Source organism: Echiichthys vipera (genome assembly GCF_963691815.1).
Source record: "Echiichthys vipera genome assembly, chromosome: 8".
NCBI classification, from domain to species: Eukaryota; Metazoa; Chordata; class Actinopteri; order Perciformes; family Trachinidae; genus Echiichthys; species Echiichthys vipera.
The window spans coordinates 15411790-15438255 of record NC_139833.1 but is presented as its reverse complement, the minus strand read 5'-3'; the positions used below and the strand labels follow the sequence as shown (position 1 = coordinate 15438255).

The window sequence follows — 26466 nt, the reverse complement described above, 5'->3', positions numbered from 1 at the left end:
ATTTTGATCTGTGAAATGAAAAAAAAAAAATGAAATAATAATTAAAAAGATTCAGGTTACTCACTGGAGTTATCGAAAGGTATCTGTCTGCAGCTGTCAGGAAGTCCAGGCCAGGGGCAGTAGTAGACAGCCCCAGCCTCCACAATTCCGGGCTGAGAGGTGTTCGCCTTAGGAGCCCCCACCAACACACTAATCCTGGTGGATAAAAAGAAAATACAAGGTACATGCAAGACATGCAGGAGTGTACAATGCATTGTGCAAACACAATACAATGTCTCTCATTCATACATTCTTTCATAATTCTCTGTGCAGCAGAAATCTGAATCATTGATTATTCTGTCCCATTACAGTGTGTGCAGATAAGAGATGATGAACCCTCATTTATTTTCATTTAAGTAGTTTTTCTCAGATATAGTTTGAACTCAATTCTAGTCTGTTGAGTCTACTGTAAAGACATATTGGCAGGTTAAACTGGATGCACATAGGTTTAACTCTACAGGACCCTGATGGGACAACTTCAGTCCTGATGTTGCCACTTACGTGTTGCTGTCGGAGGTGGCTTGGTAGAAGTCCACAGAATAGCCGAAATAACTTCCACCGGGTCCCCTGTAAACCGTAGGATGCTCTGCGTAAAGATTAAAACTCCAAACTCCATTTAGCGCCGGCCACAGCACCGACATCACCCCGAGAATAAACATCCCGGCGGAGGAAACACAGTCCAACACACGCTCCATCCCCTAAGAACAGCCAGCTGCGCACTATTCCCCCCAAAATGAGAGGGAACCGGGGGGGAAGAGAGAAAGAGGGAGGCGGGGAGAGAGAGAGAGAGAGTTTCCTCCGTGCAGGTGAGCTAGGTTTGTCCCGGGTTGAGTCCGCCGACTGGTTGTCAATGGATAGCTGCGCTCCCCCCCCAAAAAACTTCCCCCTGACAGTCTGCAACCACCAGGTCTGCCCAGAGTCTCAGATACGAGAGTAAAGAGCCGCGCCCCCGCCCTCTGCACAAAACTTTACCCCCTATATACACACACACACACACACACACTACAAAGCACACACACACACACGCACACGCACACAAACACACACACACACACACACACACACTACAAAGCACACACACACACACGCACACGCACACAAACACACACACACACACACACACACACTACAAAGCACACACACACACACACACGCACACACACACACACACACACACACACACACATTACAAAGCACAGACCACATCTGAGCGCGCAACGGGAGCGGCGCGTCACCGCTCCTTTTATGGCACAGCAGCAAACATTTTCTGTGGACAATTGGGAACTTCACCCTTAACCAATTGATAACATTTAAGTAAGATTTACAGCCACTTTCTTAAATCAGTCCAGAAATACACGTAGTACCAGGCGCACGCAGAGACTTGGCGCGTTTACGCACGCAAATCCAAACATTTGTAGTCCATAAATGAAACCACCTTTTTATGGGCCGCTTTGTTGAGCCATACCCGTTAAAACAGGGCTGCATTTCCCTTCAGTTGAGAATAATGTAGTGTAATCATGTCAGTAATTATTATGTCGATTTACAGGAGAAATATCTTGAGCTGTGCAAGTTTAGACAGTTTGGCCCATTCACCGCTTCTCTCAACACCCTCCTCTCCACCCCACCTTACCATTCGCTCTTGCTGAAAATATTATCCTGCAATGAAAAACAGTTTAAGGAGGTGACGGGCCAGACATTTCTACATCAGCCCACTTCTGGACATTACTTGCAGCACAAATTCTGTGCGTTTGCAGGGCAGAGAGGAAAATAGAGGGATGCATTTCATGCTCTCAATTTGATTTATCAGCTTTTTTTTGGGGGGGGGGGGGGGGGGGGGCGTGATTAGTGATTAATTAAACCCCACCAGTAGCCTCAGTGTAATAAAATTTCAGAGAAGCAGGACTACCTTCAGCAGAGTGTGTTTTCTGTCAGAAGAGTTGACGAGAAACAGGTGAGAAGGTGAGGGAAAGAGTGAATGAGAAGCGCCCAAACTTTGACCTGCCAGATGGATGCCAGAGGAGTTTCTCACCTCCTCACCTTCTACCTGCCCTGCTATCCTCCTTCAACACATTAATTTCCATTCATCCGTCCGTCAGGGCTCCTTCACCTTTTCCAAAGTCAAATTCAGGCACCTTTCAAGCATTTCAAGGTGCATTTTCGAGCTTTTCCAGCAACTTACAGCTGTGGCATACTACATATTTGTATACAGTACAATACTCAGTAATCAGGATACTTATTATTGCACTTGTTGATCACATTCAATCAGATGTTATTGTCCTATAAACAACCAACATGAGGTTTTGAGACAGCTTTCTACAGAAGGATGAAAAAGGAAAGGAAAACCAACTCAACAGATATATAATAAACTATTTTGATTATAAGAAGTCCTTTTTTTCATGCAAAAATGTCAGAAAATGTTTTCCCTCTCAAATATGGAGATCATACATGCCATCCCATATAAATTTTAAGCACTTTCGAGCACTTTTCAAACCTTGAAAACACCTCACTTAAATCAATCTAAGTGTTTTCAAGGATTTCCAGCACCCGTACGAACCCTGATCCATCAATACCTTTGAGTAATTATGTCTCTTTCTTTTATGGTTTCATTTAATTGGTGGTTCACATCGTTCCTGATCCTTTTTGTGTAACAGTGAAGTGTGTGTGGGAGAGAGAAGATAGTAGGGGAGAGTGTCTGTTCTTTCTCAGCTGTTTATATGTAAATCCAAGATGAACAGAGGGGAGCTCCTATAAAATGTGAGCACGTAGGAGAAAAAGAAAGATGATGACAGAGTGAGAAGCAGAGAGACACATTCCTGTTCTTTTGTCCCATTTGGCTCAAGTGCGACTGTTATAACACCAGATCACAACTGTTCTAATGCAGCTCAGTTTCAGTGTGTGCACTTTCATCCATAAACATTTTCGTCAATGTCTTAGATCCAATAAAACTCTCACAGATATCCCATTTCCAGGAATACACACATACTGTTCAGGTTAGGTCCCGTCAGTCTGCCAATGTGTTCTGATCACTGGGATTTACTGCAGGTCCTTCCTGAATGAACGCTGCACCCGCAAAGTAGTGCTTTATATTCTACACACTGTGCCCTCTTCTCTCTTTACAAACTCCTAATGAGACTGTTTAGCAGAATGTTTTGCCAGATTAGGCCCACATCCCTTCTGCATTAGACAAATCCATTAGACACACACCCTGCCAATGTTATAAGACTCCTGTGCACAGATGCATACTGGGGCCAGGATATCTGCTGATACAAAAATACAAATGCATTAACATTGAGTTATGGACTTCTGAGCCAGAACTAGGTACTTAAATGGTATTAAGTGCTGTTCCTCAAACACTTGCTGCTTGACTTGAGTGGCGACTCAATAACACACAGAATGGTAACATACCAAACATGACATTGTGTTTTAGGATGCTTTATAAAAAGCTAATGTTGCGTTACATTTGAGGAATTTCGATGATGAGCAAACAGAAAAATACTGTTCTCTGGAGGAATATATTCTGTTCACATAGAGGTACTTCAGTCAGTCAGTGTCTTGGAGATTCAGCAAATTACTGATTTAGAGTCTCTCGGGACACAAAACATAGGTTGGTGTGTGATTTAGTGTTAAGGGGATCCAGACAGACCACGGACACCCTGAAACCCGAGGTTGTCTGATGTCAGGGTGGGGGATATTTATGAGGAAAAGACACACAGAGGAGGACATCTGGGATTAAAAAGCTACCGAACCACACATCATTTGAACAAAAAAAAGTGTTTATTCCAGAACCTTTGAGTGTGATAATAAATACATGTACACTTCAACATCCTAGTGTGGTACACAAAGCACACACACACATACAGCACCTAAACCAGCTTCGTCTTGGTGAAAACACTGAAGAAACTTCTTTTTCACATCTCCAGTTCTCTGCGTCTGGGTTGGTCCCTTTACGCTGTAAACGCTTATCAGTGAGTGTGATACGTGTGTGTGTGAGAGTGTGTGTTCTCATATGTGGAAGGCTTTGGTAAGTTTTTTTTCCTCTCAAACAGTCCTATAGCTGGATTAACAGTAGTGTTTCACAGTCGACTGGCTGTACATGTGGTTAAGACACACTTGAGTCGTTGAACCAAATGAGTTTTCTCTCTAAACAGTTTCTAGCCATCTACTTGTAACTGTAGAGGAGGTGTCAGCACAGAGCAGAGCTGCAAAATTAATAGTCACCTTTTTTCTCCTTTTAAATAATTACATCAACATCCTGCGTGTCATTTACAAGCCATGGTGAACAGACAATAACATGAACTGTAAAGGTGAGCTTGAATTTTTGTTGAATGTGTGAGTTGGGATGGAAGGATGGATCTCAGGCATGTATATTTAGTCCACAACATGTTTGTGTCGGTCTCTTGTGTGCATCTGGGTTTTTCTTATTTGTCTGTGTTGTACATGTGTGTCAGTTGTTGTAACCTGCTGACCTTTCAGGGTCAGTGTGCACAGGGGAAGCCGCGGAAGTATGTGTGTGGAGCAGTACCGGTCCATCCACGTGCACAGACACACACACACACACAGACTGTGACCGTGCTAGTTCAGTGACGGGGAGCGGTCGGTGGCCCACAGCAGCTCAATGTAAGGCCACCTGGTCTGTAAGCAGCGCTTGACTGGGGTGTCGTCAGTTCGAACCATGGGGTCCTCAAAACCCAGCACCAAAGCAGTTCCTTCCACGTACTCCACCTGAGAACACACGCAAGTCAATACATTGTTACTTGAAGTATCATTTTATTTTGATTTTGGTAAACCCGTGTCATTTTTCATTGGCAGCAGACTGACAGTCTGCCCCGCTCAGTCCTAGTTCGGAATTGGATGCAGTAGCACCAGGACAGGCATTAAGAATAACTGTAAAGAAATAGCCAATATTCTCTCTGGTACTCGCGTTTGCTTATTTTGGCAATATAGAGGCATTGCTATTAAACTGCGACCGTTTCATAACCAGTTTAAAACTCATTTGTTGTAAATTTACCTAAACACAAAAGTAAACACTTTCTGCCATCTTTGGGCGCACTCACACTGTCCTTCCGCACCTGGCCAAAACCGTTTTTTCAGCTAAAGCCTTGTTCGTTTAAGCAGTATGAGTGCACCTGCTCCGCGCATAACTGCGGACAGCGGGCCGTCCACGGCCCGCCTGAGAGAGGTGGGCTTTTGTAGAGCCCGTTTGCACATGTACGAGCACGAGCACGAGCACGAGCCCTACGGCGGTAGCGGTATGTGCGCCTGTTCGGACATAGAAAATAGAAGGACGGACCATGCGCAGACATTTAACAACAACAACAATGGAGGTGAAAGGTTCACGTTGGTGTGATGCGGAGGTGGAGTGTTTACTGCAGATTTGGTCGGATGAAAATATTCAAAAACAGTCGACAAGATGCACAAAAACTCAGAGGTCTATGGAAAGATTTGTAAACAAAGCCACACACACGCGATCAATGTGTGTGACGTGTTACGGCGTGATGACGTATGGACAGCAAGAACATTTGCGCGAGGCCCAGGCAGTGTGAGTACAAACGGGCCTGGGGCGCGGGGGGAGAGGGAGGGGGGACAAGTACCCTAAAGCACGGGGCACGGTGCGAAAAGGACAGTGTGAGTGCGCCCTGACAGGTTTCAAATCCATTAAACTCTTCGCAGACACTTCCTCTGAAGGGATCAGGGGTGAGATGCAAGTGATGAATGAAAGTATATAACAGACGCATGCGCGCAAGCACGCAAGCACGCACACACACATGCACGCACGCACGCACACACACGCATGCACGCACGCGCGCACACGCGCACACATTTACCAGCTGCACGGGACTGCTGTCAGCAGGTCTGTTATTTCCATCTGGAGTTATGGGAATGGAATTGTCATCACAACCTTATAGGCGCCGTACTGCCATGTACATATGTGTGTGTGTGGGCGTGTGCTTTCTGTGTGGGCACACATGTGTTGCCATTCTTATAATTTTCAGGTAGCGGTATAAAAAAAAGAAGCTTTCCAGGCGAGACAAAGTTGACAGATGAAGAAAGTGATATCCCTGAGTACCAGGGTTTTGCACAGCTACATCCTCTGACAATCATCCATCAAACTAAGCCTGCTTAATAGGCCCATGTTTGAACATTTATCATAGCGAGGCCACTGACAGTGGCCTCCGTGTTGAAATGACTTGGAGAAATAAGAGGCTAAGCCAGGGTATTTGGATGGATGGACAGGCTATGAGGCTTGCAGTCGCTACTGTTTATTTTGGAGTGACCAGCTACCTCCAACTATATATGTGTGTGTGTGTGTGTGTGTGTGTGTGTGTGAGTGTGTGTGAATAATGACAGGAAAAGAACAGTAACAGGCGGAGAGACAGAGAGAATATGCAGAGGAATCACCGTCATCGTTGCTATGACAAACCTGAACATGAAACAGTGTCTTACCCTCTCGTTGTGGTTGGACTGTTTAAGCCCATTGTAGTGGTAGATGGGAAACGAGTCTGGGATTCCTGAATCCTAAAACACAGGCGGGGGACAAGGGTCAAAAACATGCAATGTTGTTGGAGAGGCTCTGGTCTCACAGAGATGGACCAATAAGTCAAACCGACACATCTCTGCTTGCAACCACAGCTTAATGTTAAATCCCACATGTTCAATTTATAGTGTGTGTATTTGGGCATTGAAGCATAGACCGACTCCAATTACCAAAAAACATCCAACACTACAAAAATGCCTGAACAATGACATTGAGCCAAAACACTTCCCATGACTTTGGCTTAAAAAGGTGCAGAATGCTGATAGGGTGTGTTGTCTGAGAGCGTGTCCAGCTTCTCGTGTTTATATGCCTATATATGAAACCCAAACCCTCACCCCATTCCCACATGTGTCTGAGTGTGAGTGTGTGTGTGTGTGTGTGTGTCCAGTTGGCTAATGGTAGTATAATTTCTTTGCGGCTCGGGGCCGTTCCTCTGGTGAGTCCCAAAAGCCCTGATCACTTTAACACAGTTCCCCTCTATCTCTCCCTCTCGTCTTCCTCGCTCACTCAGCCTCATAAAGGCGTCTCACTGCTCTTTTCTGAGCTTCTCTGCAAGTTAACATCATATGATGGTGAACCCACGCATATATTTCACATGAGACACCACAGGAATGTTTTTATTTTATAAAAAGCCTTTGATTTGCTAAAACAGCACTCCACATATACAATGCTTGGGAAAAAGACATTAGTGTCATCCATATGTGTGTGTATACGACTCTTTGGCCACATGTTTTAACTGTGATATGGATTGTATGACTGGTGGAAGGTATTCGTCATACTGTGTGTATACCTTTGAGGTGGAAGTTGACCTCTGTGCACACACACACAAACACACACACACACACACACACGCACGCACGCACGCACGCACGCACGCACGCACGCACGCACGCACGCACGCACGCACACGCACAAACCTGATCAGGGAAAAACTCCAACAAGAATGGGCCCAGAAGAATTATGCCCAAACTCTCTGGATCCAGCTTACTCTTCACCAGACTGACACTGAGAAGGCACAGAGATATAAAACCATGGGCAAAGGAAGTCAATAAAAAGTGGAAAGAGGAAAACAGATCAACAAATCCAGAAAGAGAAAACATGTAGGTCAAAAAAACACACAGTCTGCAGTGTTTTGTGTATGAAAACCTAATTTACGATCAGTTCATCACTCAGCATGGACTTGATGATGCGTGTTTTGTTGCGTGCATGTTTTCATGGTGCAACTAAATATACCCCTTTCCAGACATTCCTACGTGTTGGATCAGTGTTATTATTATTCCATCATGATAAAAAATCTGGTCCGATTGCCCTTTTAAGGCAGCAAGGAGAGAAGCAAGGTTTATACCAAGACACAGAGAAGTTTCATACAGAGTGGTTTCTTCAGCTATCAATTTTTTACAAGTAACATGTGCAGCAGGATAGCATACAGAATGAACAGTGAACCTTCTGATGTGCCATAGGTATCATCAGATGTGCTGCTCTATATGAAATGAAAATAAAAGATTAAAAAAAGACGAGCTGGTCTCTTTGCAGGCAAGTGAGAAAAAGATAATTCCTCAGGAATCAATGAACGGTCTTGTTTTTTTTTTTGTGGGGATCAAGGGAATGAATTGTTTTTGGTGGATTTGCAGGGTATTCACTGCATATGACTTCCTTTTTTTTTTAAATAGACTGGACATGAGATGAGGGTGCATGCAAATGCCAACTTTGATCATGCCACAGTTATTGGTTGCATCCAATTTATCCGCCTGGGATGCAATGCAGTCAAAAGACTGTTGTGTATTTATCATTGGTAACATAAAGACAGGGTATAACAACCTGTCAGTACTTTTCATTTCATTTCTTTTGTATTAATATCAATGAAAGCACTATAAAAAATACTTTTTAAGCTCCTGAGTATGAATAACTATAAAGAAAATGATCAAGAGATTATAATTCCTTGGAGCTGCATCCTGACTTGCTGAGAACAGTCATTGTTCGCACGGTTGGTTTACCACATACGACAGCAGCTGATAGCCGTAGGATATGTAGAAACACTAAGTCACAGACAACTTGTAAACGGTTTGCACTCCTCTTCCACGAGTGATGAAAGCCCTCAATTTAGTACTACTAGATACTCCTATTAATTATTTCCCCCACCCAAAGCACTAAAGTTGCTACTTTTCCCATGGTGGAATCCCTGAAATAACTCTCGTTGTCACTCGTCTGTTTGCACTGTAAGTCTCCTCACCAGTTTGCTGTGTGTTGTGTTGTGATGTATCGCCCATCTGGGGGTCTGCAGAGCAAATCAGTGGTCCGGTTACTTGGCCGAAACCCACGGCTGCAGCGTTAGGGCTTACTGTTCCTTCAATGAGAACGTGCTTCTGTTTGAAGCGGCACTTTAAAGCATTTCCTCCCTCTCACAATCTTTCTTCCTGCCGTTAATGATCTCCCTCTAAGCCTCTGTTTCTGACTTAGTTCCTTTCTTTCTTTCTTCCTGAGCTTTTATAGTGGGCTCTCTCTGGCCTTACTTTATAGAAGCCTGGTAGTGAAACATGAGCACAGGACTGCTGACCTGGCCTGGCCGTGACTTAGGAGTTAGAACTTTAGAAGCTCTACAGGTGCCCCCCACACACACACACACAGCCTTGAACATGCGAGCACTTACTATTCAGGCTCCGAGACAAGGTCAAGGGCTTTCATCACGTCCTCCAGCAGAGACTCTGGGATGAAGCCATTATCTAGAGAGAGAGAAAGAAAGATAGAACATGAGAAAAAAGTAAAGGAGAGAAAGAAAGAGAGAAAAAAGAAATGGGAAGAAAGAAAGATTGTACTTGAGTATTTTAATTGTAAAAAAACATTGAGAGAGAGACAGAATCACTGATGCACTGGCTGACCCCGGAAAAAAACATAAAATACAGACTTCAGCTGAAAACCAGAAGAAGCCTTCACCTACACTATTTACATCACTGGCCCTGAGGAATCATCTGACACACACACACACACACACACACACACACACACACACACACACACACACACACACACACACACACACACACACACACACACACACACACACACACACACACACACACACACACACACACACACACACACACACACACACACACACACACACACACACACACACACACACACACACACACACACACACACACACACACACACACACACACACACACACACACACACACACACACACACACACACACACACACACACACACACACACACACACACCTACACACCTACCTTGTCCTTTCTCTCTGACCTAAATTCCATGGCTGTGATGATTGCTTTACCTGAGAGGAGAAGCTTTAAACATTAACATGTGTTTTTGACTGAAAGCATTTGTGTCGAGGCACTTACAGATTTGTCTCATTTAGGGGGAGAAACCACAGGCAAAAACATTTCTCTTGCACTGGTCAATTCTGTGATTTTGGGCTATTTTGCTCCCTTAACATTTCTTCTTTTAGACTAGTGGAAAAACAAAAACAACCAAAATACATGATTTTTTTTTTTTTTACACTTTGTCCATTTGCATCTGTAGATTTATCCTATAATCACCAAATATTTACATTAGGTAATGCCTCCTTTGCATAAATGCATTAACATTTCTGAAAACTCGTAATCCAAAAAAGAACCATCTTAAATGATCAACTGGGTAGTTACATGGTGAAATCTATGAGTTAACATTTTTTACCAGTTCACCACTTGTGTCTCCCCTTAAACATTAGCATGTGAGCCTGCATGGCTTGTGTAGATAAACACTAAACATAAACTTCTGGTGTGTCATAAAGAAGATCAACTGACACGCACTCTGCTTGTCCGCTCTCAAGCAACTCAATCTCCAGTCAATCAAGACAGCAAGCAGAGAGGGCGCAAATACACGCGCACAAACACCAATGACAAACACCATATATTAAAGAGTGTCCTGAGACAGTGGGTTGCCGAGTGTGTATGTCTGGTCAGTCACTGTAGCGTGCGTGAATGCGCCTGGCGCCCCTTTTCCACAACACAGGGAGCTGTGCTGACTCTACAAGTGACACAGACAGATTTATGGCCCTTTTATGCAGCACTCAACTGTGCTGTTGGCTACGACATATGTGTGCTGTATACACTGTGCGTGAATATATGTGTCATGTACACTAAGCTCATGCATTTATATATGTGGATGCATCTACTGTAGCCCGTGCATGTGTTTGTGTGTGGCTTTGCATAAGTGTGTGTGAAGAGAGACCATATGGCTTGCAGAATGGCCTGGCAGATGACAGCGGAAATGGATCTGAGAATGTGCAAAGCCTTAGTCCGCGCAACAGGAAAATACAGATGAAGAACAACGGGAAAAGGTGACAAACAGTTAAGTATACATATTTGTTGCCGGAGCAGGCAAAAAACCTTTCAGCTGGAAGGATTTATCTCACTATAATATCACACACACAAAGTCTCCACAAATCAGCATGTTGTTCCTACGAGCCTGATAGCGCTGTAATGATAGCAATGTTGTTTATAGCAACAGAGAACAGCACACTTCATTTCACAATAAAAACATCAATATGTAGTTGTGCGTTACAACTGGGACTTAGTCAGGTCCTCAGCTGAACACTCTTGCAACATGAATAGCTCTAAGTGTGTGAGATGTTAACATGCTCATGTCTTTAGTGCGACTCTGGACATTTCTGCCTATTTCCCTCCTCTCATTCGTCTTGACAGCAGAAGAAAAACATCACACAACAGCTGTTAGTACTAAATGTTTAATTTCAATATTCGTCCTAGTCTCTGAGTGCACATGAACACATGCACACACATCCTGCACTATAATGTTGAATGAAGAAATGCTAGAAATGAAGACGGCAGACTTGTAGTCTGTCTTCTCTTTAACTTCCTACTGTCGTTGTGTCAGTGTTTCTTTCCCTTTGCCTTTTACCCTAGTCACCTGGAAGTGACAAGGAGGTTTAGAAAAACATGGAGAGGCAAGGAGCGGGATGGTTGACTCAGCTGTAAGGGGAGCTAATCTCACCAACCTAAACAATAACAGTGGAGAGGAGAGAAACAGGCCCTCATTCTGCATGCAGAAGAAAATAACGGAGACAAGTAACAAGAAAGAAGAGGCAACAAAGGACAATGGAGGAAGAAGTGGAGAGAAAGACAACAGGGCCAGGATGTTATCTGTTCTGTGTGTGTAGCTGTGTGAGAGTGAAAGTTTGGATTAACTAAAACACATCTGTGAGCCAGGATTTTCATATCGCCGGTGTCCTAATGAGCAGACAAACATTTTGTGTGGTCTATAAAAACAAGTGTGCAGGGGGGTGTAAGGCAGGATAATGATATTGTGTACAATATACATGATACAAACATGTTGTTTATTACCTTCAGGATCGAATGACTGGAAGACCCTCCTTGCCTGTTCTGATGGAGACTCTGGACCTACCAGGGACATCTCCTGCGGAGAGAGAGTCGGGTTCGGAGAAAACCGAAAGATAGCAGTAGAAAGAGAGGAGGAGAAGGAGAAGAGCAAATGTTTAGAATTTGTGCACGGCAACATAAAGAGGTTTGATCCAAAAGTGACCACATAGAGTTGTGACTAAAGCGAGGAGACAGCTGGACAGAGCAAGGAGGAGAGAAAAAATTAAATCACATTGTGGCTTCAGTGCTGAAACATAAGAACCATCTAGACTTACTCACAGCTAACATAATTTTATTGTTCTTGTCAAGGTTTAGCAACACTAATGTACAACACACTATAGTGAGTAGTCAACATACAGCACCACCCATTGCAATAGTGTGTGTGGTGCACAGCTAATGTACATTTTGTGTGTGTGTGTGTGTGTGTGTGTGTGGTGCACAGCTAATGTACATTTAGTGTGTGTGTGTGTGTGTGTGTGTGTGTGTGTGGTGCACAGCTAATGTACATTTTGTGTGTGTGTGTGTGTGTGTGTGTGTGGGGGATCTAAGGGGCCAGCGCAATCACCGGAATCCATCGGGTTATTAACTGATCTGCTGATAAAGTTAGACGGCTTGTTTTCACTCCAAACACACAATCAGAAAATCAAGTCATTCATATACAGCCTGTGATTTATGACAAGCACAAGTTTGTTTGTTGGTGAAGTTTAGAAAGAGCAGTGTTGGCTGGGAGACCAGAAATGTGAGGGGGGTTGTGTTTATGCATGTAGAAGAGGGTGATGCCCCTTTTGACAGGCCGACAATCTTGATGCTGATTAAATGAACACTTCCTTTTTCTTCTCTCTACACAAAAGGGCCTCAGCATGCTTCAAACTAAATTATTGTCAGATCATGTAATAACTTATAAAACCGCCTCATCTCACACGTATCCAACGTCTCTGCATTTGATAATTTTTGTAACTTTCTGAAAAAATCTGACAAATACCACTTCAGCCTTTTTAATTTTTCATATGAATACTCCTGTCACTGTTTGAGAATTTAAAGACGCCATGTCCGGCTTTGAAAACACTGATCGCCGTTTTTACATTTTAAAGCCCAAACAATTAATTCATTGTTAACAGATTAATCGAAAATGAAAACAGCCATTAGTTGCAGCCCAGGTGTGCAATTTAGAGAAACAACATGAATGTCACCAAGGAGAAACTGTCCGAAAATGTGCATGTCATCCCCATTTGTAAGATTAATTGCATTAAAACATAAAAAAAAACCATAAAAAAAGACATAAATCTCTTGGAGAGCAATCAGGGAAGTAGCAGCTACATATAAAAATGTTTTGCTTTCGGATGTGGTGGGAAGACACGTTGAACCAAGAAATCTGTTTTGAGTATACTGAACCCTTAACACACTTAACCCAGATACTAGTAAAACATATACTAATGGCTTCTCTTATCTGAAATGTTTAAGCATTATCTGAAATTTTTAAGCTACTGTCTTGTCCAGAGCTCACAGTGAGTTAAACATCTGGATAACTATCACTTTCTGATCATCAACATTGCAAGCAAACAATAAGGAGTGCAATAGTGGCATAGTCCCATGGAAATATATTGCATTATATAAGAACTTAAAGAAGCTCAGAGGAGATAGAAGGGATATTTTTCGGAGAGAGAATGAAATGAGAAAAAGATGGCTTTTCAGCCTTAGTGGTCGCACTCATACACACTCATGCAAAGTGCTTAGGCGAGTCAGATGGTTCTCACTGTTCTTTCCTATGAGTGAGGGAGGGAGTGTATTTATGACAACGGAGCTCTGGACAAACACACAATGTTTTTGGAGAGCAAATGAACCCTGCTCATCTCCTTTAGCTGGCCTTTATTAAAGCTTGAGCCTCAGATCCGCGCAGGCTGCTAGGGTTTCATGGTCCACTTATTACCGTATTCAGGGCTTACTCAGGGAAAGAGGGAGAGGGAGAAAGAGGGGGAGAGAGGGGTTCAGGGGGACACATCGAGAAGAGATGACTCCCAGCTGCCAGCGCTTCAGATACAAAGAAAAACATGCACAGGCAAGTGAACACGCACGCACACACACACACACACACACACACACACATACTGTTCTGTCACACAGAGTATAACAGGGTCCTGATAGGTTAACATTACAGTCTCCATTAATCTGACGGTACATTTCTCATTAGCTAGATATGTCTGTGTTTAACTTACAGGGGTGGACAAGGGTCATTTTGGTGTCTCAGGAGGAATAAAGACCTAAAAAAAAAGCTCCTCAACAGTTGACTGCAGTCTGAAGAAGAGCGTACTAAATGTGGGATTAACAGTGAAGCCCATGTTTTGAACAGTTGACCTAAACTGATATTACAGTAACAGTATACCTGGACTAAGAGAACGTATCTCTTCCCAACGTGATGACAAGCTTAATCGATCTTCTGCTGTCATACAACCCTACTGCTGTTAGTCCAATGTGCCTCGTGAACCAAAGTTCGGTTAAAGCACTTTATTATCATCTAGAGCAGGACGGACACAGTCTGCGTAAATCACCTGGAAATACCCCAGTTAAAAGATGTCAACACTTCACCAGAAGACAAACACTCCTTTAGTGATCTTCAGCAGACAAAACAACACGAAACATACTATTATTGTTAACCTATACACGCTAATATAACGCTAATGAACACATAGCAAAGACAATGACTCGTGTGAGCATAAGATCATGCACATACACACAGACAACCATAATGGAAGCAGAAATGACGTGGTTGTGTGTGTGTGTTTGTGTGATGACAGGTCTGCCTGGCTGTCTTTGATCTGGGTTTTATTAGAGGCCTGAGGAAGATGCTGCTGAGTTGGAAAACATGTCATGGAGCTAACAAACTCCACAGGGAAGGTTGTGTTGTGTGTTTTTGTGTCTCAGCGTTTCTTTCCTTTCAATCCCACTGTGTTACAATATGTGTGTGTGTGTGTGTGTGTTTAAGGGAGAGAGAGAGAATCTGTGCAATAATTAGGCATGTCCCCTGCCAAGATTTGGCTGCCAATACTCAAATACAAACCGGCATCCTGTTCTCTAATTTTGCACAAATATTAATACTCATGCAGAGATACAGTACAATGACACACATAAGTGTGCCTTATGAAATCAAGGAGTACATTCCAAATGCCACAGTCTGAATTTTCTTTGCACAAACCCTTGACCCCCTTAACAGAGCAACAACAAGCTACCCTACACAGAAACAAAGCAAGAACAACATATGCATGCCACCCGCATGACTTAAATACACAAAGTAATTCAGAACATTTGCTCTGAGCAAAACAAGAACACATTTATTCACATCAAACATGTATGGTTTAAGAGCCAACAATGTTTTAATGGCCAAAGAAAGGCTTTGGCGCAGTTAGAAGTGTTTGCGTATGTGTGTCTTCAGTGAAGTCACGACTACTGACACATCCAGACTTGTCTCATAGCACAAGATTAAATCTGACTGCACTGAATGCATTGCAGTGTGTGTGATCCTTGATTTCTTATCATGAGGCCACATTTCCTGCATCTCACCCTCCTAGATAAAGAACCCAAGCTCTGTATGTAACCTCTTTTTGGAAAGAGGCTCTATTGAACACTGCCTACACCTTCACCTCTAGCCATCTGCACTCCTGTTGCTCTCTCCTCACTAGACTTTGAGGCTCTCTGAGGTTAAACAAATGTTTCCCTGTAGGCCTTTTCCCGTTCTTGTTCTTTCTCTTGCCCAAGTGTACCTGTTTTTACCTCCTTTTTCCTGTGCTAAGTAGCTCCTCAACTTTTGGAATATTTCCTCCCCCCAACCCTTGACTCTTTCTTCCATTCTTCCGCCCCCCCTTTTGTCCTTTATCTCCTCATGCAGATAGGTACTTCAGGAAAGACAGGTAGGCATAGTACTTTACTACAGTGACTCTTTCTTTCCCTCCGGTCCAGCCAAAAAGCTATTGTGTGTGCTGAGAGGCTCTGAGTGGCCATAGAGTGCGTCTAAAGGGATCGGTTTCAAGACAACAAAGCAAAGGTCTCGGACAGTGTCTCCTACCTTGTTCCTAGCAGGCAGCGACAGCCTCACTACATGACAGGCTCAGGAAGAAACTGAGGAGGGTGTCTGTGTGTAAGAGCTTGGTATGTAGAGTGTGTGTGTGTTTTTCACCTTAACTAGCCTGTGTCCCATGTGATTATGAGTACAGAAAACAATGGAAAACCTACATCACTCGCTACAAACGGAGTGTCTGCAATACCTACTCGATGTTTGTGTGTGTGTGTGTGTGTGTGTGTGTGTGTTTCAGGTGTGATAGACAAGACAAAGTAGTGGTTCATGGAGCTGTCTTGTATGAGAAAGACTGTCTCATCATAAAAGACTGGCGACACTAGAGGATGGTTACACAGCGTAATGATGGGTCATATAGCAGAGAAAGACTCACGGGGGGAAGAGGAAGAATAATACAGCGATCACACACACACTGACACAGACAGCTTTCACCCTACGACAAAAGCCCATAGTCTGACCTGTCAAAGATTATTAATGACTGTTAATGTACACCGCTTTGTTATTTTGTGTGGCCCGCACCCTCTGATCATACTGAGAATAGAAAGTAATCCTCTTTAACAGAAATCACTGGTTGAGTATAACCGTTACCGATTCTGACCAAGCCATGATAAAAACTATTCAAATTTGTGTTATGGAGGTCTTTGTTTGAAGAGTTGATCTCATGTAATGTTTAACAGTTGAACATAGTTACCTTAGCCAAGGAGTTCATTTTTCAGCTCAGTTGGTTACAGAAAAACTACTGGCCCGATTTACATGGAAAAGTGTAGCATGGGCCAAGGAGGAAACCATTAAATTTTGAAGCAGATGCACTAATTATTTTTCACTTTTGTTAACATTGCGAGAGGCATTTGTGTTGCATTCATGTGGTGTGGGAGGACAAAGGAGTAGCCTATTGGGAAAATCCACACTGAATTGACATTGTGGCACAATGCATGTTTTGGCAGAGGTCTGTGCTCCCCGAGTACCCTTCTAGTTTACAGTGTTATTACTTTATGTGTGATTTTCCATATTTTACCAGATTAGTTTTGGATCATTGGGGCTTATCATTGACCTCGAGATCAGCCTTACAAAAAAGGCTGTTGGGTGAAGTCAAAAGCTCTGGAAAAAGGCAATAAATGTACCATGAGTATTATCAGAATACTTTTCAGCAATATAGCCGAGCCCTATGGCAACACTATAAAGTTATTCTGACTTTGCAAATAAAGCCTCATTAAAGTTAACTGACCTACATTCACTGTGTCTGCACACATGCATTTTAAGTTCCTGCTCCTCACCAGTCCATGAAGGACATTTTGCACACAGGAGCTGAAATCTTAAGGGACAAAAAGCGCCACAGCGGCTGCTCTCTCTCCTAGTAAATCACTGACCCAGAACACAACTACTGTACACATACACACATCAAAACACACACATGTAACTCCCTTGAGTAGCACAGATGCAGCCTGTGAACCTCATCACTCAGTGAGAAGAGAGGGAAGAGTGATGAGAAATGTCACAAGAGGATCATCCCCCCTTCCTTTCCTGAGTGACCACTGCTTCACTCTTTAAAGTGCATCCTTCCTTTCTTCCTATATCCTTCCCATGAGGGACCAATAATCTGAAGAGGATGGCTGAGGTGCCCAAAGGAATCCATTACTTGGTCAACTGACCTGCTGTACACTGGAGTGGATAGTTCCTTCAAAGACAAGAGGGGGAAAAGGAGGGAAGGAAGATTCTTTTTTTATTTTTTAAACATATTGCATATGTCTCATACATCATCTATCCCTATCCTTCACTCTGTCTTTCTTTCTTCCTTTCTTCCTTTCTCTCCTTCCTCTGGCGTCTCACAAACTCTTATCCAAAAACAGATCCCATTACATGGCATTATACACACACTCACTCTCTTTCTCACATGCACACACACATTAATAGAACAGAGGACAGAGAATGTGAGGGGTGTTGTGGGTAGGGATCTGAGATGGCAGAATGGCCTTTGTGTAGGTAGATTAGATAAAAACACTAATGCTATTAAGCTGATGGTCTGAAAGCCATAGTCACACACTGACAGCGACTCGGGGGAATACACACCCGTCCCCAATGGCAGACAGAAGGAGCCGCTGACACATCAGAGGCAGGGATCAGGTTTTCTGCTTTTGTGGGGATGGCTCAATACCGGAGCTAAAAGCTACATAACCAGGTAGCGTGTATTTTTGTATCACCAAGCCTGGGAAATCTCTGTGTGCTTCAAATTAGCTCTAAACCCAGGTTCCCTTTCAAGGAGGACAGGGTCACACTGAGTGTGGTCTGCCAGCAGAGCACCCTTGCCTCATGTCCCTCTTCAGCTTGGGCCCTAAGCTGTAGAGGCGGTATAGTTTAGCGTCAGCCATGTACGTCAGTACATATGCATGCATGTGTGTGTTCAAGTGTGTTCCCAGTCTCCAGTGGGGCAAATGGATCCAGATGGGAACTCTGGAATCATGTTCCCTACAGGAAGCCATCCACCTGAAGCTACACACACATACACACACAACACTAATGCTAATCAGTATTAGGTTCCGTGTGCTGTGGAATGTGTGTGTAAGAGTCAGACTGTGCGCGTGTGCATTTGTGTGTGTGTGTGTGTGTGTGTGTGTGTATGTATATGTGAACATGTCACTAGTGCTGGGGGAGTTGTAGCAATCGTTAAGTCATCAGCGCATGCATGACGACTTTGTTCATCACTGAGCCAACATATGATCCACTTGCCTAGCAGGCTTGAGCTTTATGCATGTAAGTGAGCTTTTAATCAATGGTATATTAAGGGTGGGGCGTGATGGAAATGATTGCCTGGGATTTTTCTGCCTCTCTATTGCCATTTTCACAACAGCAGGGAGAATCGATTTGCTACAACCAAACATGCCAGCTTTACTACACAGGCTACAGCAATGTATTATGTTGCATGTTCACTGATAGAGATGATAAACATGCTTGTCTGAGTGCAAATTAGGTGAGTGTGTCCTACCCAAGAGCCAAAGTTTCTCTCAAAATGACAACAGAATGACTGACCTCAATCAGGGTGTGTGTGCCTTTGTGGCATGGTGTATATCTTAGTTGATGCTGTAGGAGGATTTCATGGTCCATTTTCAGGAACCCTTTTAGGAAGTCTAGATATGTTTCCTGCATTTTGACCAAATTAACCTGGTTCCAGTTGTGTTTCCTGGACCCTTATGTCTTTAACCCAGAAGCTCCCTACTCGGATGTTGTACTTTCAAGGGTGCATTCAGCAGCACAGAATGTCACAAAATGTGTCAAACATAAGCGATCAGAATGCAACATGTAAAGAGCAGTCATTCAGACTCAAGCCCTTGTTATTTTTATAATATAAACAGGGATCGGATTTTTGAGTAGTGTTATACTGACAAAATTCCTAACTACTAACAAACCAGATGCTTGGCAAGTGAGTAACCTACATTGGCTAATTGCTTTCAATGTGGTTATGTACTAATCCAGAGAAATGACCCAGAAAAACACCATTTTTTTGGCATTTTCCATCTTTCCTTTTTATCTCTTGACATCACTTTTCTGACATTAATCTAAATGTTCCGCAGTGTGTTGTCTCATTCCATGCTTTTAACTGGAACTGTTTGTTATTTAGTTCCTCCAAATTGTTTCTGGAGCTTTTTAGTTCCTGGGACAAAAAAAACGAACAAAGAAAAAAAACCCATGATCTTATGAAAGAGTACTGTGACAGAAAGATGTGTGATCCTTATTAAATTAACCTGACAGTGAAGGTAGACAGACGTATGCAGCAAATGGAAGCTTTTTCTTGCATCCAAATTCAGTAGTTTGTATCATGGTCGTATAATATGAACATTGTTTAGTTGATCACATATGGTTGAGAAACTTAAATTGTGTGTTTTCCTGTGCATGAGAAAGAGAGAGCATAACGATGAAAGTCTGTGTGTGTGCCTGTACTTGTTAAGGTCCTCTTTTGAAACTGAGCTTTTTACCCCTTAATGCTGGATAGGTGAAAAGCCAAGAAAGAAACAGCACTGGCCATATATGACTATCTCCTGCGCTCATTTTCCCCTCCCTTCCCCTTTCTGCCTCTCGTTTTTCCCAACATTGATATCTGACCTGGACTATATTAAATCTGTTAACTTCACATAATTTGGTTTTTAAAACCTGCCCGGGAGTCTGGCTTATGTTACGAACAGTGTGTCTGTGTGTGTGAAATATGTGTTGCTTATGGATGAGTGTATTGTACTTGCCTTGGCGAAAAACACAGAGAGGTGAGTTTCACTGCCAAGGATCCAAATAGGGAACTTTGGAGACTTGAGGAATGCCCCAACCTGAAACACACACAGGAAAGGAATGTGTAACAAATGGGTATCTATTTTCAGTTATTTTCATCATGAATCAGTAATTGTTTAAAGTTGATAATAAGTCTGTTTCATGCAGTATATTCATATTTGAACAGAGATTGCATGCCACAATATATGATAAGCAAAATACTGGAGCATCAACAAACAGTACTACGTGATAAAAGGTATATCATCAACATTAATGTACAACTCATTTCTACTTGGAACTTCTCTCATTAGTCGTTGTCTCTTCTTCATGTGGAGCTTGATTTTCATACAAGAACAATAAACCAAATATATGAACAGAGTACATATAAGCAGACATCCCCCTTTTTGATATTAGTTGGTCTCTTAAATCACTCGACAGCCCTCTTTGGCAACCATCTCATTGCTTATAACTTATTATAGCTGCATACTTTTTCCTTCAGAGAGCTAATTTCTCAACTCCAGCTTTTTTGGGTTTGCTTATTTCGGCCATAATACAAAAATAAATAGCTAAGATTCCTGTTTTTCAAGATGACTAAAATGTCTCACATCACATGTCTTGTGATTTATTTTTAGAAAAGTTGTATTTTGGTAAGTGTGCCAGAAAATAACAGTGCAGTGAGAAAGAGTGGGAGAGAGTTTACAGTTTGTCTGTTGGGACCAAACACATATTTTCACACAGGGAGCTCTCACTAGGGTTTGTGTTCATGTGTTGGACCTTTGAGTCACAAGTTACAATGAGTATTTGTGAATTTATTTGTATTGCTGCTGTAAATATTTTCTGTGTTATACAGTGGGTGTCCATTTCAATTTCATAGCGAGTGTTCATCAAAAAACACAAATCCACACATCCTATGCATATTTGTCACAAACACACATTGTATGTGTCTGTACCTTGCAGTAGCGTAGTGATTCCATAAGCGTGAGGAAGCCAACTGATGCCTGCTTATGAATACCAAGCAGTTCTACAAGACAGGGAAAAAAAAGAGCAATAAAAAGATAATTAGTTAAATTACATCAAACTGGCATTCATTTGTGCCTTTTGTGCATTGCTGAGGGATGTAAGAATTATTGCCCTCTGGTGAATATGGTTTAAATCTGGGGCCACAAAACTGAGATCTGTGAGTGTGAAATGAGTATCTGTTGTGTGAATATTGCATTTTTGTGTGGGTATGCAGTAACTTCTTGGAAGTCTTACTCATGCCAGAGCACTCCCTGTCTCCATCCCAGACATTAGAGACAGCGTGACCAGTTACAAGGAGGTTCACCAGGCTCTGACTGAAAAGATGAAAAGAGAGAAGGAGAAAGACAGATCAAGAGTTTCAGAGAAAAAAAAAGAAAAGTTAAAAAGATATCCTGTACCCTTTACCACACAAAACCCTTGAAATAATCTCTCTGTCTCAGTCTAACTGCTGAGGAGAGGTGTTTTTATACCTGCCATGGCCATGCACAGGATCTATGAGAGGCTCCATTGTGTCCTGGATCTCATTTCTTATGTTTTCTATGCCCTGCACAGAGATGACCACAAGAGATATGTCTGCATTTCATGTTTGTGTATTTGAACATTGATGCAACACATAGGAAAAACGACTTAAAATGATATAACAAAAAGATTAAAAGCTCATTAATAAGGTGAAATTTTTTTTTATTTAATGCTTTAAAAAAGCATTGTTTATCTTTCGCTTCATTTAAATTACTTTATAAATATGGCGACAGAGACAACATCACCAATGTGATTCTTTTCTTTACCTTGGTGATGATGACAGAGTAAAGGAAAAGCAAGACTCCACAGCACCCTCTCCAGGTGTGGTAGAGAGCCAACACCTCCTCTCTGAGACCAGAGACTGACGTAACAGTCCGCTTACTGCAAGAAGGGAAACAAATATCAGGTACATTTATGAAACACATGAAAGACAGAAGACTTGTTGGGTTTAAGGATCAATGAGACTGATGTATTGATTGTATTTATCACACCAGGCTGGTCAGGATAACTTTCACAAAAGGGTAGAAATCAATTAAATGCGTCAGCTGGCAATGGAAAAAAAAAATCAGATCTTGTCTATTTCGACCCACTGCACTTTTGCTCCTCCCTGGAAAACAGGCTACTGGAGTTGTCTGCCTTAGTTAGCATGCACTTCTTCACTGTGAGTCAGCACGCATTTTTGCTGACTGTGGTCTCAGCTGTCAGTATGCTGTGTGATGAAATTTCAATATTCCTCTGGCAAACGTAGCCTTGCATACACTTAGTTTGTGCATGTGTGACAGACAGAATGTGTGTGAGAAAGGTAGTGAGGGATAGTTTTTTTAAATTTGGTAATCTGTGAAAGCACCGACCAAGCAAGAGTGAGCTCTGTGAGCAGAGTGAACTAGCTAATACAGTGTTAAAACTAAATCTTTCAGACTAGATGAATAAATACCACCCCTCCTCTGCTGATACTATCAAAAATATGTAGTTATCTCTGAGCACTGCATACTGGCAATTGTAAAACAAGGATTTGTGAGGTGTTACCCTCACAGTATTATTTAATGTCAAGATTATCTGATTTGAGGAAGATACAGTCATGAGTAATAGATGCAAGGTTTCATCTGCAGTGAGAATATTAAGTGTCACTTACTGGAGAACACTGTGAAATCGCTCAAAACCAAGGTCTTCGGCAGCCAAAGCAGCTGGGCACAAGAAACAATAAACATGGTATTGTCACAGTATGGCTCCAAAAAAACAACAGACTGTGAAATAGTTAATCATTAAAAGTCACTGTTTTTAGAATTTATGGTAAAGACAAGGCTTAAGTGAGTAAGTGAGCCTTTAAATGAGTGTGTATGGTTAGAACTCACTGGGTTGCTGTTCCAGAGTCGGCTGGCTGCTCTCTGGCGCTGGCATGTCCTGTGTTTGTGATTGTGGTTGGGGCTGAGTGTTAGTATGAGGGCTTTGTCCCTTGGCCCAGGTCACCAGGCAGAACCCTGTGGAGGGACTGGAGCAAGCAGACTCCAGGATTTCACTCAGGGTCGAACACAGTGCTGTTTTCTGCTCCTCCTCTAACAGACAGAAACATGAAAGATGCAAGATTTAACAAGCCATGCAACTACATAAAACAATAGCAAAAACAATGGTTTGAATGTTTCTGTTTACCTGTCATTTGTCTCCAGTTAGAGCTTTCCCTACTGAAGAGAATGTTCTTTAGTAGGAATGCCTGTAAAGAAACACAAACTCAGTCTCCAAATTTACAGGAAAATAATGCACAGTGCAATATGCTACATTTGCTAAGTATTGTTTGTTCATAATCTGTTCTCATCAAAAAATATGATCAACCATTTTTTTTTTTTTAGTAAATTAAGCACTGCCACGAAGGCATATACCTATAAGACTTACAGATTGTGGGGCACATTGAAAGGGAATTTTGAGGGATTACGCTGGAAATGAGACTGGACCCTGATAAGAGGAGGTTGAGTTGGACTATACCTGGACAGGTGCAATGACAGCACACGGCCCTCCTTCAAACTGCTCCAGCGCTGTTTGCTCATTCTCACAAAAAACAAATCCTGTAGTAAAGACAAAAGGCAAGATAACCTTAAGAATGTTCAAGGTATTAACAAATAAGACATTTTTTAGGACACATCCTGTCCTGCACATATTAGGAAGCCACAAGTGCACCTACGGTCACATTGAAGACCACGGAACAAATTCAGGCTAAACACTAGAGCAGGAATGTGCATGTGCAGTATTCATACTAACCACATACACGGCAATAGGGTATTTGCGGCTTATCTGACCATCAGCTAGAGGAGGACCAAACCAAAAAAAAACACCCTTTTACACTATTTTGTCTAGAATTAAAACCTGGTTCTCAATTGCTAATAAAACACCTTCATTCATGTCATCATACTGAAACAAAGCATCATACCTTGAGTCCATCTACGGAAGATGGAGGCAGACACTCCTCCACTAGAGGGTCTCCCCCAAACCAAATCCACCACCTCTTTATCCAACTCTGACATGACAATTTTTTTTTACTACAGACACGCCCTCTTCAGTCCAACAGCCACGAAGGTACAAGATTAGTCTGTTAATGCCAACTTGCAATCCGTTTCCGAGGTTTATAGTCCACTTCTCTCTGCAGGTCCAGCCTGTGGCATTGGCCACAAGCTACCTGTGCTGCAGGACACAGTCTGGCTCTAGTGGCTGGGAGCAAACTGGCGGGTAGGACTGACATCAACGTAGCCACACCAGCCTGCAAAATAATGGTACAGAAGCAGAAATGAGAACTCTGTAATGTTATTTAGGACAACGGAACACAGTCTAGAAGCTATCAAGGATTGGCAATATAAATAGTAAATATAAAAATAGTAGACTATAAAACATAGCAATCAAGATAAATATCTATATACAAAAAGTACAAAAGTAAGTGGAGGGTGAGGGGGTTATTACACATTCAGTTTAGTTCTTAGAGAGGGTGGGATGGAAGGGAGGAGGGTTTTTTACTGCCTGTGGGAATAAACTGTTTTTCAGTCTGTTTGTTCTGGATTTGATTGTTCTGTATCTATTTCCAGGGGCTAGGGTGAGAACAGGTGATGTGCAGGGGTGAGAACAGGTGATGTGCAGGGGTGAGAACAGGTGAAGTGCAGGGGTGAGAACAGGTGATGTGCAGGGGTGAGAACAGGTGATGTGCAGGGGTGAGAACAGGTGATGTGCAGGGGTGAGAACAGGTGATGTGCAGGGGTGAGAACAGGTGATGTGCAGGGGTGAGAACAGGTGATGTGCAGGGGTTAGAACAGGTGATGTGCAGGGGTGAGAACAGGTGATGTGCTGGGGTGAGAACAGGTGATGTGCTGGGGTGAGAACAGGTGATGTGCTGGGGTGAGAACAGGTGATGTGCAGGGGTGAGAACAGGTGATGTCCAGGGTGAGAACAGGTGATGTGCAGGGTGAGAACAGGTGATGTGCATGGGTGAGAACAGGTGATGTGCAGGGGTGAGAACAGGTGATGTGCAGGGGTGAGAACAGGTGATGTGCAGGGGTGAGAACAGGTGATGTGCAGGGGTGAGAACAGGTGATGTGCAGGGGTGAGAACAGGTGATGTGCAGGGGTGAGAACAGGTGATGTGCAGGGTGAGAACAGGTGATGTGCATGGGTGAGAACAGGTGATGTGCAGGGGTGAGAACAGGTGATGTGCAGGGGTGAGAATAGGTGATGTGCAGGGTGAGAACAGGTGAGTGGGATCCTCAATAATACAGCTAGGTTTCATTTGGAGCTGGCATACGCTAAGGTTAACATTCAAGTCTATAAGGGGATACTTTTTTTAAAGCACAAATAATATCTAATTAGACAATGGCGCAATCGATGTAATGGCAACAAGGCTTACTCACTCGTATTATTACCAAGCAAGACAGCTAACATTGGCGTTAACGTCAAATAGTTACATTGACGGCTTGTTAATGTTAAAAATACAGACAGCAGGACAACGGTTAGCTTTTCTCTGTTGCGACATTGTTAACTTGTAAAGCCGTTGTGAAATAAGTTTGTCGGATAGGTTTCAAGAGCTGAGTTGGCTTAAATATCAGTAGTTAGCATTAGCATTACACTAGCAGCTAAACACTCATTGCTTTGTCATTCAGTTAATTCTACAGCGATGCCGAGGGTTGTTGTATGAATTCAGTCAGTCTGTCATTAGTTAGACAACGTTAAAGCTTAATTACCTTGATACACAGTCGGGTAAAGGGATTTCGTGTGGATTATATATTTTCGGTGGTAATTTCACTATCAGTAGCGTCTCTGTCATTCGTTTATTTACAACAGAATTGTAAAAAAAAAAAGAAATGTACGTACATTTGACGTGACTGCCTATTGGTTGAAATCCAGACCGTTGCAGATACGTCAAGAGGTGCAGCTTTAATACGTCACCTCAATGGTCTACAGGCTTGTCAATCATATCAATCGCCCGCCCACAAACAGGGAACCGTTTAATTCATTTAAAGCCCGCCGAGAAATAAAAATAAAAATGTGGAAGTTTTAGGTTACTTGATGTTTAAGCATACGTTTAAAACACATTGTCCAATATGTCGGACCGCGTACATTTCCTTCTTCTGTGCCTCAGCATAAAAAAAGGTTATTTC

The 26466-nt window shown here is 42.6% G+C and overlaps 2 protein-coding genes across 2 annotated transcripts in view; both read right to left on the bottom strand.

The window, feature by feature from the left end:
• itga8 (integrin, alpha 8) overlaps window positions 1–904 on the bottom strand; it is a 41291-nt gene extending 40387 nt beyond the window's left edge. Inside the window, 2 exon segments of the mRNA XM_083919143.1 lie at window positions 65–195; window positions 541–904. Of these exon segments, the coding sequence (XP_083775269.1) occupies window positions 65–195; window positions 541–734 (325 nt within the window). The 5' untranslated portion in view covers window positions 735–904.
• A 2971-nt stretch (window positions 905–3875) lies between these two features.
• mindy3 (MINDY lysine 48 deubiquitinase 3) lies at window positions 3876–26131 on the bottom strand. Its single transcript, XM_083918769.1, has 16 exons — window positions 26050–26131; window positions 24259–24585; window positions 23817–23896; window positions 23487–23547; window positions 23192–23392; window positions 22972–23023; window positions 22106–22220; window positions 21791–21864; window positions 21555–21634; window positions 21251–21321; window positions 20279–20359; window positions 11948–12020; window positions 9222–9294; window positions 7492–7579; window positions 6484–6555; window positions 3876–4761 (listed from the first exon to the last, which is right to left on the bottom strand). Exons 2-16 carry the CDS (start codon window positions 24350–24352, stop codon window positions 4612–4614), a joined length of 1365 nt encoding a protein of 454 aa, XP_083774895.1. The 5' UTR covers window positions 24353–24585; window positions 26050–26131; the 3' UTR covers window positions 3876–4611.
• Between the last annotated feature and the right edge of the window lie 335 nt (window positions 26132–26466).